The 14468-nt window shown below is 32.1% G+C and overlaps 2 protein-coding genes across 7 annotated transcripts; both read right to left on the reverse strand.

Annotated features, from left to right (window-relative positions):
• Positions 1-1050: 1050 nt before the first annotated feature.
• On the reverse strand, positions 1051-6231 carry LOC111307665 (mitogen-activated protein kinase homolog MMK1). 3 transcript variants are annotated; one of them, XR_016332149.1, is made up of 7 exons: positions 5294-5700; positions 5065-5194; positions 3903-4040; positions 2616-2948; positions 2117-2297; positions 1548-1882; positions 1051-1461 (listed from the first exon to the last, which is right to left on the reverse strand). XR_016332149.1 is itself a non-coding variant. In XM_022905742.2 (7 exons), exons 2-7 carry the CDS (start codon positions 5542-5544, stop codon positions 1707-1709), a joined length of 1209 nt encoding a protein of 402 aa, XP_022761477.2. In that variant the 5' UTR covers position 5545; positions 6133-6231; the 3' UTR covers positions 1537-1706. The 3 variants fall into 3 exon arrangements, 1 of the variants encoding a protein (XP_022761477.2); XR_016332150.1 differs by having other exon boundaries at positions 1052-1441; XM_022905742.2 differs by lacking the exon at positions 1051-1461 and adding an exon at positions 6133-6231 and having other exon boundaries at positions 1537-1882; positions 5294-5545.
• On the reverse strand, positions 6135-12523 carry LOC111307666 (Haloacid dehalogenase-like hydrolase (HAD) superfamily protein). Of its 4 annotated transcripts, none has more exons than XM_022905744.2 (8): positions 12188-12523; positions 11299-11368; positions 11004-11163; positions 10474-10555; positions 9369-9585; positions 8045-8109; positions 6661-6927; positions 6135-6233 (listed from the first exon to the last, which is right to left on the reverse strand). In XM_022905744.2, the coding sequence occupies exons 1-7, from the start codon at positions 12278-12280 to the stop codon at positions 6673-6675; spliced, it is 942 nt and encodes a 313-aa protein (XP_022761479.2). In that variant the 5' UTR covers positions 12281-12523; the 3' UTR covers positions 6135-6233; positions 6661-6672. The 4 variants fall into 4 exon arrangements, with proteins under 4 accessions (XP_022761479.2, XP_022761481.2, XP_022761478.2 ...); XM_022905746.2 differs by lacking the exon at positions 6135-6233 and adding an exon at positions 6270-6553 and having other exon boundaries at positions 10474-10552; positions 12188-12482; XM_022905743.2 differs by lacking the exon at positions 6135-6233 and adding an exon at positions 6270-6553 and having other exon boundaries at positions 12188-12465.
• Between the last annotated feature and the right edge of the window lie 1945 nt (positions 12524-14468).

A 14468-nucleotide genomic window follows, 5' to 3' on the forward strand; every position in this document is an offset into this window, starting at 1 on the left:
TTTGTTCCAGTTACATAAGAGTGTCCAAATCTTGTAATACTTAAATCCATTCTCAACTAGGATGAATAATCCTTCAACATTAAGGAAACTTACAGCCGCCTCTTCTCATGTATTATAAATTTCTCGTACGCTTTACATTTGAGAAATTGAAATTACAAAAAATTGCAACCTTCCATTCTTATTTTTATTGCATTCTTTGTTCCAAGTTTGAATATGTCTGATGAATTAGATCAAGTTTTTTAGTCTCTTGTTGGAATTTGAGTTTAGAGGGACAAGAAGCTTTTATATGCATACCATTATCCAGCATCTTTCCTAATAATGAAAGGGATTATGATGTTCAGTTCTCTGATGATGGTTACATGGAAGATGTGGTCATATTCGATATTGATGATGATATTTTGGAGATTCTTAAGGATGCTCTTGTTGATGGAGATTCTCCAAAGATGATCTAGCCTGCTAGTAAATCAGCCATTGAAGGGTTGGAGAAGGTAAAGATCGATGAAAGATCATTAGTGTTGTGTTTGGTGTGCTTTGAAGATGTTTCAATCAGGACTGAAGCCAAACGCCTGCCTGCTCCTATGTTTATCATACAAGTTGCATTGTTAAATGGCTTGAAGAGAGGAATACGTGTTCATTGTGCCGCTATAAAATGCCTGTTGTCGATTTTGATCTAAATGTCCCATTGCCTGCCATTGATTCTGATGTAGATTATAATTGATTTCAATGTCGTTTGTAGTGTGTATTTGTTAGGGTTATGTTTTATTTTCTTTTTGTTTCTTTTCAACAATTTGTTTGGAATCTTAAAGGTACACCAACTATAATGAAACTGTTCATTTGTTTCCTAAACCCTAAATCCTAATCACCCAAGTCCTCATATTACATGATTATTTTAAAAATATACCAACCTTTTCTTTATGATTCTGATGTTTTGGTATTGTTATATACATAGTTATGCTGACAAACCACTATTGATATAAATTCTTGTAGATTAATTTGTTTTGTTTGCAGGATTTTTGAATAATCTTACAAGTGCTGCAGTTTATATTTTCTCACAGCTTTTGAGACCATGATTTTCCCTGAAGAAAATTGTTCAGTTAATGTTTAACAACACTAGCTTCTCAGATTTGATCTAGTTTATCAATGCATTAGCTAGCATTCAAGGGTTACTCTGGATTAAGCCTTTAGACTCAAACTATTACTGCTAATATATGACATGATATAATCGATCATCTATAGAATGGCCATTGACGAATTTTAGATGTGAGAAACAATGTTGCTTCAAGACAGTTTCCGACACCGGTTGTACCTGGCTGCGCAGCTGCTCTCATCTTAACATTATGGTCTTGGAGACTGGGTGGTTATATTCTTTAAATTTCAACATGATTTTTGACCTTTAGCTTTACAGAATCCAAGTATTAGCAACTTCCTCACAACCAAAATTCTACAATCATGATCGACAAACTGAAATCAATGATACTAAGTCAATGCAATGCTCGATTCAACAGATAGAAGAACAAAAGAAATCAAGAGAGCCGGTACAAACATACAACTGTTTTCCTTTCCTGCATTCTGCCATGATTAAATATCTCAATTCAAGTGCCATCCTGTTCTGTGGAACATATATACAAGAAGAAATCAATCACCAAAACATAAAGCATTTTAACCACCCTGATCAAAGCCACAACAAATAAATGGCATATGAGTCATCACTGCTGCATAAATTCTGGGTTGAATGCAAGTGCCTCCCAATATATCAGCTCCCTCATCTGCTCCTTGGTTAATGCATGCTGCTCGAAGTCAAAGTTAAAGGGGGTCATGCAGACAGGCTCATCACTTATGTCATGCAGTGATGTTAGGTAGGGATGAGCAAGTGCATCTTCAACTGCAACAAATAGGAAGCCGTGTTACATGAGTTCCAACTCAGAACAAAAAATAATAAAGAGAGAAGAATTGCAAAATGACATCATCTAGAGAAAGACAAAGACAACTAACCCAAATGTGACCAATTTGCATGCATCAGAAAACTTTCAGAAGAGAATTGTGAAAAAGTATAACAAAAACTGAACACTATATTACGTGCCCCATGGCAACAAGCATATGCATTTGCCAAACTCACCAGTAATCCTTAGTCTGGGATCAAATGTCAACATCTTTTCAACAAGATCAATAGCTAGAGGGTGGACATTTGGAAACTTTTCAGTAAAAGATTGTCGACAATAAGGAGGAAGTTGCTGAATGTATCTCTTGGCATTTTCATTCAAAAACCCCAACTCAGCCTCTGATGGCGTGCCAATCAGCTGCAAGGCAAAAAGTTCATTATCCATGGTGAAATATTACGGGCATTTTTTAGTTTACCATTTTAATATATTATTCAGTAAAAAGAATTAAAAAAAAAAAAAAAAAAAAACCTTTTCAAGTAGTAAGTTCATTTACTTAGATGCACTGGAATTTACAAACTAACGTTATACAATACAGGAAGCTAATCAAGGAAAGCTATCTATCGTAAAAACAGCATATTCATATTTTTCCATAAATTTGCACAGCACGATATTTAGCAACTTATTTGTTTGTATTTTAGGTAATTTTATACTGGTTGGGAGATAAAAAGAATTTACCTCCATAAGCAATCGCAGCTGGTGCACATGATCTCTTCCAGGAAATAATGGCTTCCGATCCATCAATTCCATAAAAATGCAACCCACTGACCATACATCAATGGCTGCAGTATAATCTTGTGAGTTTAGCAACAGTTCTGGTGCACGATACCATCTTGTAACAACATATTCTGTCATAAAATCACTTTCCGAGGTGACACGAGCTAGTCCAAAATCACATATTTTCAAGTCACAATTAGCATTCAGGAGAAGGTTGCTAGGTTTTAAGTCTCTGTGCAGAACATTTGCGGAATGTATATACTTCAGCCCACGTAAGATTTGATAGAGGAAATACTGCAAAGCACAAAGAATGGTTGTTAGATAATGTTAAGGCTCAAATGGTAACCCTTAAAACTCAGGCACTTTAATTAAATTAGGTACTGTATGATTTTTGCTTTTGTTACTTAGGCACTTTAATTACTATTAATTGCTATATCTCTGCATCGGTGAATAATAAAATGTTAATTTAAATGAGACCAAGTTTAAGGGTTACTTCGTTTTTGGAATTATGCATTTTCTTTGGAATTGTATGAATCAACTCTAACCCCTAGGTATGAAGCCTTTGGGACCTTAAACTTGAAACCTAAGAAAATCATGGGAGAAGACTGTGATGTCCTTTTTTTCTTATTATTTAAATTTCAGCAATCATTCAGATCTAAAATCAACCCTGAAGCATTTCCTTTGAAGTTGAACCCCAGCAAAACCATCTATCCAAGCATAAACTAACCCATATTAGTTGGCCCTAAACCTTTAAATCAAGGTCACTGTTCATGGGCTCCAGGCAGCATCCACACAACCTCACAAAACTTTGAACTTCTCAATCCAATATTAATACTTTAGCATATTCCTTAAGAAACCTTATTTGCCAAATATATACTCCTTTTTTCCCTCCAATAAGCATAGATATTTGCAAACCCTAAATTGCATGCTGTCTCACATCAAATACCAACTTTTTGACTATTAGAGGCTTCAGGTACAGTGTTTCTCTATGCCATATTTTTCACATGCAAAACATGGGTACTGATTGCATTTATAGCAAATCAAATTACCAATTCAATGAAATAAGAAGATTGAGTGATTAGGAAGAAGAAAAGCCCTGTACTGGCTAACAGCTTGGGTTGAAGGGAGCAAAATTAAGACTCTCAATTAGCATAGTCAACTGGAAATAGCTGTAACATAAAAACTTTAACTAGTAACTTAAGGAATATGACTCTATCAGAAAAAGCAACCACATGTCTATAATACAACCTGACAATGCTCTTCTGATAAAGCTTGATTAGAACGGATTATCTGATGCAGGTCAGTGTCCATCAGTTCATATACAATATAAACATCATTAAAGCATTCCCTCTGGGGTGGTGGAATTATATCCCTGATTGCAACTACCTGCATAAAGGCACAAATTTGAGACTAACTCACAATGAAGGCAAAAAAGATATTGTTCTCACTTTCTATGTTTGTTTGTGTGTATCCACGACTATAGAAAGAAGAATTAGCACAAAGAAAGAACACGTTATAACCAAATATTTTCAAGGTTTACATTGTAAACTAAGGTTTCAACAAAAATCATTAGTGACAGCATTAGCAAACACAAATCTGACAAAAGATTCATCAACCTGAACAACCAAACAACCAAATTTAGCCCAAACAAGACTTATACATAGATATTATCTATATTTAATAATCAGATTACTGCTGCCACTGTAACATGAAAAACAGAGTTTTAAAACTTTGAAGAACAATTTTTATTGAGGGCTTTGAGGCCTTTTATTAGCAAATATGATCCCACATCACCATCCAAAAAAGAAAAAGAAACACTTCAAGGTTACAAATAAAAGACTTTACTTTCTGTTCTTCACTTCCTAAATGCTGTATGACCGCATAAACTCATACCTACGATAAAAACCTGTCATCTTCAATCATTAACAATGCAGTCTAAGGAATATACAATGTCTTTGATAATTATAGAAAAAATATTAATTACGTCCGTGCAAAGCTTGGATATTCCTAGACAATGGATGATGCTAATGAATTAGATAAGCCACTTCCATATGAAATAATACCCGAGTACAGCTCATAAGTAAGCATTGAGATGTTATTAACGGAACTTGTTAGAATCTTGAGTTAAAGGTTTATTTAAATGATTGGCGAGTGAATTCTCCTAACGCACCTATGTCGGACATATATGAATACCTCAAATGGAAATCCAAATGGGTTTTGATCCTCCAAATATAAGGAAAAAGATCTAGGAAAAATTGAACGCACCCATGTCAGACACTTACTGCCGTGTTCGAGTAACATAGCCATCAACAACATTAGAACAACAAAACACAAATAAAAACCAACAAATGAATTGAATTAAAATCAAGTTAAAAAACCAAAAAAAAAAAAAAAAAATCTACTCACTGACGTTTTCATGATCCATGTGACGAAGCAGCTTGATCTCACGAAGAGTTCTCTTTGCATCAATCTTGTTATCAAATGCATTCGCTATTTTCTTCAACGCCACGTGTTCATTTGTCTCGGAATTCAATGCAGAACTAAACCCCAAAATAATTATAAATAAAATTAACAAAAAATAATCAAATAACTTGAGTGAAATTAAAAAGATAATAATCAAAAGAAGAAGAAGAGTTTACCAAACAATGCCGTAGGCGCCTTTACCGATAGGCATAATAGGGGGTTTATATTTAGCAGTGACTTCAAAAATATTCCCAAATATGTTATACTGAATAAACCTGCCGCCGTGGCTAAGAGTTGCCGGAATATTTTCCATCCCGGCGACCATTTGGGGCGGTTGCCGCTGGTGGTATTGCGAGTCGGGTTGTTTCGGCTGAGCTGCCTCCACCATCTCGGTGTCCGCCGGCTGAGGAAGTTCTCCGCCTTCCATTCTGAAAAAGAGAAAAAGAACTTGGGGGTCGGTTGGCGGATTGACAGGCTGCTTAGTATTTTATTGTTCAATGGATCTGAGTCCTTTTTTTTTCTTTATTTTTTTCTCTTGTTTTCTATTTTTTTTAAAAGGGTTTTCTCTTCTTTTTTTTTTTTTTTATCTTCGAAAAAAAGTTGCTTTATCCTTGAAAAAGGCCGCCACTAGCAAGTTTTTTTTGAAGAATTTTTTTAATGAACAGTGATGTCATATTATTATAATTTTTTGAAAATTTTGAATAAAAATACATCTTTTTTAAGAAAATAGGTTTTTATTGATTTTATGATTATAAAAAAATTAAAAGTAAAATGATTTCATATCGAAAATATAAATAATAAAATTTTTTAATTTCACAAATCAAATTTAAAAACTGTTATATCTTAATTTTTAATTTTTTTTTTTACTATACTGTAAGCAATATATTTTATCTTGCTAATTATACTTGTAAAATTTAAAAACTTCGTGATGAATATATAAAATAAAATTCATGTTTTACATAACTGGATTGATGTAAAAACTAAATTTGCATAACTGGTCAAAGTATCCAATGACCTTGAGTTTTTCACTGTGTTGGACTAGGCTCTGCCCTTTTGTCCCACCATTCACTGGTAAGACAACTTGCTGCTAGGGAAAGAAATTTCTTTCTTGAAAATCTGAAAATCAAGCATCTATGGTGAATTAGCAACACATGAACCATAACGTTGGCCCTTTTTCCAGATATCAATTAGAAAAATGTTAGGGAAAGGATCAGTTGCGGATGCAAATGCAAAGATGGAGTGTCAATGGACATTCCAAAAATTGAAAAACAAGAAAATTTAAAGGAAAATTTTTCTTGAACATCCCAAAATTTTCCCATAAACATATCTTTCTTAATTCTCTAACCACACCATTCATTGCCACCACTCAATACCTAAAGCCCACAGCCAGCCAATACCAGCCACTGCAATAAGTGGACACCCCAAAAATTCTGAATCTGCCATTGGAAAAGAAAACTCAGGAGGTCGACATGATATTGTTAATATTCACCCAGACTATGGGGTATGGACACCAAACAGAGACAGAACAAGGAAGATTACATACCAGGATTAAATTCTACCATGTGAATGCTGGTAACACATATGTTGGATATGCATCATATTTGGATGCAAGCTCTTGTACAGAGGATAAATCTGCAACTTGTCCAAAACTGTGGAGTCCAAGTTCAGTTGCATGGATCCCTCCAGTGATAAATGCTGACTGGATTCCAGCTGCATTTGCACCCTTAATGTCATGATGAAGAGAGTCACCCACAGCAATAGACTCAGAAGCATCCACACCGACCATGGCCATAGCTGATTCATATATTATCTGATAAACAATGAACAGGTGTAAATGAAAGTGACATTGCCAATGGGAAAAAGTTCTCCTAAAATACAAGATCAAGATGTAAACATCAATGATATTAAAGAGAAATAGTGGTACACCACCCATTAACTTTTGAAAGTAAAGCACTAATGTTAGATGGTTAATGGGGCTATCCTCTGATGCTAAAGTTCAAAATTAGATAAAACCGTGTGATCACGACCATACACTTCATAAAATTACATTGAATAATCATAGGGAAAACAATTATGTCATAGTTCAAATTCAGGCAAACATCATTTGATTGTATAGAACCACCAACTAGATTGATCTGCACTTATAGTTGCTTGGATATGATACAATTTTAAATCTATTGGTGTACACAGCCACGGACAGATTTACAGTGGAGGCAGTGATGGCTACTGCTTCTGCTGGAATCCTACAAATATCTAGGTATTATTGCCAAGATATCAGAAATTTCATACTATTCTTTCCTTTGCTGAGACTAATTTAAAACACGTGCGTGCACACTCACACATGCAAAGACATATATATGTATGCGACTATGTACATACATATGTATATAAAATTATAAATCTTCAGAGATGTGCGATAATATAGGTATGGATACTAAAGAAAGGACAATTGTGCCATTTATTAATTTGATATGTACTGGCAAAAATCTTGAACAAGTCTTTACATTTGGATTTGAATATGGGTAAGGGGGAAGCTTCACTTTTGGTAGGATTTGGATTTGGAAACAGCCCCACATATACCTCATAGTCATGGCTAATGCCAAAATCCAAATGAAACCCACTTGACTTGAGCTCTGTGCTTCACTAGAGGCCCACAACCAATGCCAGTTACTGACTGTGCTATGCTTGTTTAACAAGGTGAAAAAACTGTGATTTTTATATCTTAAGATCGAATTAGGCAGGCAAAGCAACCAGAACATGAAATCCTATGACAATGATGTAAAGAGGTACTATGTAGAAATGTCTATGACTGGTAGAGTAAGCTTGCATGCCTGTTTGTTGAACAAAGACATGGCAAGATCATGCATGTCCCTAGATATTAAGAAGCAAAGAAATACCTAATACAAAGAACAAAATGTTCATATCACCTTATCTGGTTTCCCCATCCATTTCACTTCACCACCAAGCTTTTCGTATTTGGCTGCCAATGTACCTAAGACATAAACCAAAATGGTTTAAAAATCTTTTATGCATCATAGCAGAGGAACTCCACCACTTTTGCAACAAGCAAGAGTAATGAAATAACCCCAACCACGAAATCCAGGAGCATAGAGGGTTTGCCAGAGCAGGAAACTCGTATAATTGACAGTTATTTTTTCTTGAACAAATTGAAGATAGAAAAGGTACTTATTATTGAGACTTTTTTTAGAAATAAAAAAATATCATTTCAAAAAATATATTATACTGTAGGAGCATCAATGGTCTAAATAAGTGGTAAGAACCAAAATTTAGCTAGCAAGAATCACCACAAATGAAGTTGATCTGAGGCTTCTCTAAGAATGCATATGTTACAATTCTTTGGGTTTTTTTGGCATCCAAGAGTAGCTTAAGTTCTTTCACAATTGCAATAGACTGAAGCAATCAGTAATTGATGATCTACACAGTAGATCATAGAAAAACCAAAATTGTGTAGATGAAACTGCAAAGCCTTGATTAAATAAGCCTTATATAAACCTTAGGATGGCCTTTGAAACTTCAAATCAAGAGGGATCTTAACTGATGTTAATTATTTCAAGATGATAAAACAAGAAATAACATTTCCTGGTACATTGTTATGCCCATAAGAATTTAATAGAAAGGTCAAGACACATAAGAGTCTGAGAAAATGCAAATACTAATTTTTAGATGAACTTGATTGCAAGATAAAGAAAACCATTTTTTACACATTTTTATCCAGTAGAACTTCATCTAAACATGAAAGAGGAAAGCCATACTTGCAAGCTGACAGGATTAGAGGTCAGAATATTGGCATGAATCAACAAAAATAAATACAAGAAACTAGTCCACAAATTAGCAGATTCAAAAACAGGAGTTATTCCTCAGTATATTAAATTGAAAAAAAAAAAGAAAGAAAGAAAGAAGAAGCTTATGTCAAATTCACATTTATAAAAAAAGCAATAAGTATTTAATAGGTTTCAACAACCTCAAGGCAATAACAATGGGAGATCAGGAAAATAATTGAAATTACATAAACAGAAATAGAAAAAGATGATCTGCATTGCACAACTAAAAAGGAGATGTGTTTTGACATGCTAATAGAAATAGCATCTATTTGACAATAGACCATGATAATTGTATCTGCTTCTCAATTACGGATGAATGTTTCATGATTCTCATTGTGCAACTATAAATGTGATTTAAAATTTTTATTAATAGCCTTCAACACATTTCTATTATAAAGTAAATCTTTACCAGGCATGATACTCAAAGCTCTAGCTTCAACGGTCACAAAGTCTGGATTAGCTACCACCATGGGGATCTTTTTAGTTGCGCAACACTCCAATATTTTCTCAAGATCCTCAAGTTTCATAGGACGTACAGAACCTGAAGGAAGCCCCAAGGCTTCAGTGCCATGAGCCAAGATAAAATCAGCTTCTTCAACATTCTCAACAACTTGTAAGCCCAAACCCTACAACAATAAATTTATATGTATGACTTGTTAATTCAATCAAACTGCCCTGTCATGAAGTCTGAATACTATTATTTAGCAGCAATGGAGAGGATAAAAGTGTTTGTGATTGGCACATAAATGGATGGACTAGGTGTGTAATCCCATTGGAAAGCCAGTGGCTCAAGTGATCATTCTTCAACAAGAAAGAAGTGCTTAGGTCCATGGGAAAGTCCATGGGAAAATGTCTTGATGGTTAAGAGGTTACTAGTCTCGTAATTATTTGAGTTTTGATGACAAGGAGTATGGCAGTTTTTATTTTAGATGGAATGGGCATTAATTATGGCCTCTTTGGTCATATCTTCATTCTTTTCATAATTTAGGGCTTTCATCTGGTCTTTACTTTATTTGAATTCTTCAACGATAAATCTTAAACTAGACTAATTCAAATCTTCTGACTTAGTAACACAAAAAACATTCATTGCATTCTAAAATCAAAATACTTTGCACATCTTGCAAAGTCTCTTTCAAATTAAAAAGTCCACGGCTTCAAGCAAACACAGAATTTTGGCTTGATTACATAAGAAGCCAGTCAAAGAAGAGGTAATAATAGTACACGTGTACTTCTAGGGAGTTACCTTAGCCATATTGTATTTTGTAACCAACTTAATGGATATGCTTATGATGGTTACAAACATATCCAAAACAGAGAAGGTAAACATTTAGCTTTCAAGGCATACTGGATGTTAGTCAGACAGTAATACAGCATGAATTAGGAATGTGTGATCCTTATGCTACAACCTTTAAGTGAGAGACAAAGAGGTTTCTTAAACTGGGGACTTGATTCGAGGAAAAACATAAAATAGGATGAAGGAAATAGTCATGAAACACTCAAAACAGTTTGCATACCTCAAGAGATATAGCACCCCTTTCACTCCAGGTCATATGAATGCAAGATCTTCCAAGCGCAGCAAACCAGGCATCATCTCTACTGAATGTAATAAAAGAAAGGAAAAGTCTTGAGATGTATATTACAGGCTTACAAAAGTTAAAGTTCAAATAAAAGCAGTATACACCATTGCTGCTGTAATTGGATAATGTAAACCATAAGAAAATGCATGTGGAAAATCCACAGACAAATGATTATAATTTTAAGGCTTAAAAAAGCTACCTACATTCATTTTTTTAAAATAAAAATCAGTAAGATAGAAAATATTTATTCATGTTAGAACACTGCATGGAATTCATAGGATAGATGTATTTTTTAGCACTATAAATTTGGTCCTACTAATGTAATGCCTAATGAAAAATCTAATGTGGCAAATGGAAACTATGAACAAGATTGGACTAGTCAAATATCAAAATGGATTCAGATATTGATGAAAATTATAGATGTTGGGGATTTCTCCATATGTAAGAATAAGATTACAAGGGTAAACCTTTGCAAGTACTGATGCGTTAATTCTCCACTGGTGATGGCTCCTACAAAGAGAGAAGGATCAAAGCCTAGGCTCTTCATTCTCTCTATTGTCGTTGATGCACGCCTTGAAGAATTACTTATAATCACCATCTTGGCACCAGTGGTCTCCAGCTTTTCCACTGTCACCCAAAATGATTGTATCCTTTATGAAAAAAATAAAAACTAACATGCCTCTAACCTAACAAGTAAACACTTCACCATACCAACAAGTTAAAGCTTTACCAAAGTGCCAAAACTCACAAATGAAAACATACATGTTGAAATCGCCCCTGGGTAAGGTTGTTTGCCATCATGAAGGACGCCAAATTGATCCAAGAACCATGCCTGTGAACCAATCAACAAATTATCCAAAAGCAACAAATGTGTGTGACAGTACATGTTAGTACTAAAAATACATTTGAGCTAGGCATAACTACCTATGTATATACGCTTGCATTTGTTAATTAAAAATGCCAACTATCCCCAGATCTGTAGTGTCAACCTAGATATGGCAAATCTTATAAATGCATTGACAGTTCCAGGTCAATTACTCTTACTCCAACCGGCGGAAGAGTTGTTCATGACTGGAATATTTCTAACCTTCACAGATTTTTAATCTCTGAAGCAGGTTGATGAATGGAAACAGCCATTAGCCAGGTCTAAGCATATGGTAGATACGGGGTCACGTCCTAATTAAGTGATTTGCTAGGCATCCAAACCAGCTACTTTTCCTTCTCTGATACTTGAGATGGTTAATAGACCTTTGATTTTAAACCAAAGTATACATTCCACACCAAATTCATAATCTCATTGTAAAAAACATGCATTTTTTATATTCATCAAAGTTTAAACATTTTAATCTTCAAATTCTTCAAAAAGTATTGTTTGGTTTTGCCTCCAAATCGAATTTTTGCTTTTCATTTCCAGAAGCAAAGGCATTCGAGTAACATTGAAAGAAAAGCATAAAGCAAAATGAGGAATCAAATTGTTCAGAAGTTACAGTTAAAGTTAAAAATCTATATAACAAAGATTCAATTATCCAATTTACAGCTAAAATTAATACTTTGATTAACTAAAGCGACTTCAATTTTCGATAATCGAAAAAATAATATTACAAAAAGAATTGAAAATACAGATTTTGAAAATGAGCTAACAGTTGAGTACCTTGAAACGATGCGTTTCGGCAAGGCGTTGAAGACCATTGAAGGTCTGAAACAGATGCTCAATGGATGGAGAAACAGAGCAGTTGGCCATCATTTTTCTCTTTCTTCTTTTTTCTTTCTTCTCTTTTTGAAATCTTAGGTCTGGTTTTTCCGTACGTGAAGAAAATTTTAATCCTCCATCAATGCTTTCTTTTTTTTTTTAGGTCAAAAAATTTCAAAATCTTTCCTATATAGCAAAATTTTCAAAAATAAATTATATTATTTATTGTTCTTAAATATTTTATTTAATTAAGCTTGGATGAAAAATGTTAAAATTTATCAAAAATATCCTACATAATTCTGAATTGATATCTGTTATTGTAATGTTATGCGTGATTGATGCATGTCATTCAAGTATAAAATAAATATAAAATTTCAAAAGTATTTTAAAAAATACTTTATTTACTATTTTTTATTATAAATTTGTATTAATTATAATAATAATTTTTATTATAAGTAATTTACTCTTAAATTTTATTTTATTATTTAAGTTGTTGATTTAAAAAAAGATTGATTCTACCAAGGTACAGATTATATAAACATTGACTTTATATAGATAATAAATTTTAGTAGTTTCATTCAAAATAAAAAAAACTTTGTTAATTAAAATTTGTAATTTTAGAGCTTTTTTACCCCTTTTAAATAAAGAGTGTTCTTGGTAAAATATTAAAAAATTTTACAACCAACATTTTCTTGACTAGAAACAAAGCAAATTATTTTTTTTAAGAAAGAACAAACTATTTGTTAAAATCATAATAATTTTAACAATCGGGTAATCTTTACTCTAACAATAAATAAAAATAATTCCCTTACTCTAATTTATTGAACACCTCATTGATGTCTTAAACAAACTTAAAAGGTAAATTTGAATTATTGAAAAATTCTTTACAGGAGTTGTAAATATAATAGATATCATTTAAAAATAAGTAGTTCAAATAGAATTAAATTTTTTATTGATTTAGGTATTTGAGATCTTATGAATGAACACATGATCTCTATGAATCTAATTGAATTTCAGTCTAAGGATCCCATTGAATTCTAGTATGATAAAGATGATATTAATTATTAATTATTTTTATGTGGTGAATATGATATTAATTATGATTCATTTCAGTTTAACAAAAATGATTCTGACAAAGATGATTCTCACTCTCTTACTGTTCGTTTTTGCTAATTAATTTCCTTTCATTTAGTTGACATTTGTCAATAACCGATACTTAAAATCAATCTATTTTCCAAGCAAAACCGCAAATGAACATAATGAAGAAAAAAAAAATGCATATATCAGAAGTTTCCAATCTATTATTATTAAAGGAGATGCACTAAAGGTGGTAAAAAACCTTAAGATGAATGTGCTATTAGACCTAACAATTTTAGATATGATATGAAGATACAACATTAAAATGATACAAAAAAAAAAATCATACATGTGTTTTAAAAAAGCTTGTTTCGTGTTTATTCATATCAACATGAATTTCGACACAATATAATTCGTATATCATACATCTAAACACATAACATAATATGAATAACACGTTTAATTTAATCTTAGTATATCAGTACACGTTTAACATGTTTAACACGTTTAACATATTTTTATATTTATTTTAATTTAATATAAACATATAAGGATTATTTTAATTTTTAATCTTTTAATTATGATACTTAATTAGTTATTTAATACCATATAAAAATTATTTTAAACATTTAATTATGATACTCATTTACTAATTATTATAAAATTATTTTTTATATTAATAATATAAATACAATATAAATATTAATATTAATCCTATATATTATTATTTTATTCTTTAATCTTTAATAGTTTATCATTTTGAATTTGATACTAAAAATTAATATAATTATGTAATATATATTAAAATTTAAATATGTATTAAATACATATTAAATGGCTATTAAATTTTTTTTAAATATGTAATTATTTTTTTATATTATTAATATGTTAAGTTTATTAAGTTATAAATGATAAACAGTTTATAATTATTTATTATTTTAATTGTGTTTTTGTATATATTCGTATTAGTCGTGTCTATGCATGTATATTTAAATTAATCATGTTTAAATGAATTTATTATACATATGTTAATCATATCGTGTCGTGTCACATATAATATATATAATAAATATGTCATATTTGTATTTAGGATTTAAACACATTTCATAATTTGCATTTTAATAAATTGTATCACTACACATGTCAAAAGACACAAAACACAACA

The sequence above is a fragment of the Durio zibethinus genome, chromosome 22, assembly GCF_047325235.1.
Source record: "Durio zibethinus cultivar Kanyao isolate XHJ-2024 chromosome 22, ASM4732523v1, whole genome shotgun sequence".
NCBI lineage: Eukaryota > Viridiplantae > Streptophyta > Magnoliopsida > Malvales > Malvaceae > Durio > Durio zibethinus.

What these genes read in the sequence shown, in the direction of transcription:
- LOC111307665 (XM_022905742.2), bottom strand. Translation starts at nt 5,544, where the DNA reads ATGGAAGGCGGAGAACTTCCTCAGCCGGCGGACACCGAGATGGTGGAG. An exon ending in GTCACATGGATCATGAAAAC is followed by an intron (nt 4,041 to 5,064) that starts GTCAGTGAGTAG and finishes GCCTTTATGCAG; the next exon opens with GTAGTTGCAATCAGGGATAT. An exon ending in TCCCAGACTAAGGATTACTG is followed by an intron (nt 1,883 to 2,116) that starts GTGAGTTTGGCA and finishes TATTTGTTGCAG; the next exon opens with TTGAAGATGCACTTGCTCAT.
- LOC111307666 (XM_022905744.2), bottom strand. Translation starts at nt 12,280, where the DNA reads ATGATGGCCAACTGCTCTGTTTCTCCATCCATTGAGCATCTGTTTCAG. An exon ending in CCGAAACGCATCGTTTCAAG is followed by an intron (nt 11,369 to 12,187) that starts GTACTCAACTGT and finishes ATTGGTTCACAG; the next exon opens with GCATGGTTCTTGGATCAATT. An exon ending in AGCTTTGAGTATCATGCCTG is followed by an intron (nt 8,110 to 9,368) that starts GTAAAGATTTAC and finishes TTTATGTCTTAG; the next exon opens with GTACATTGGCAGCCAAATAC.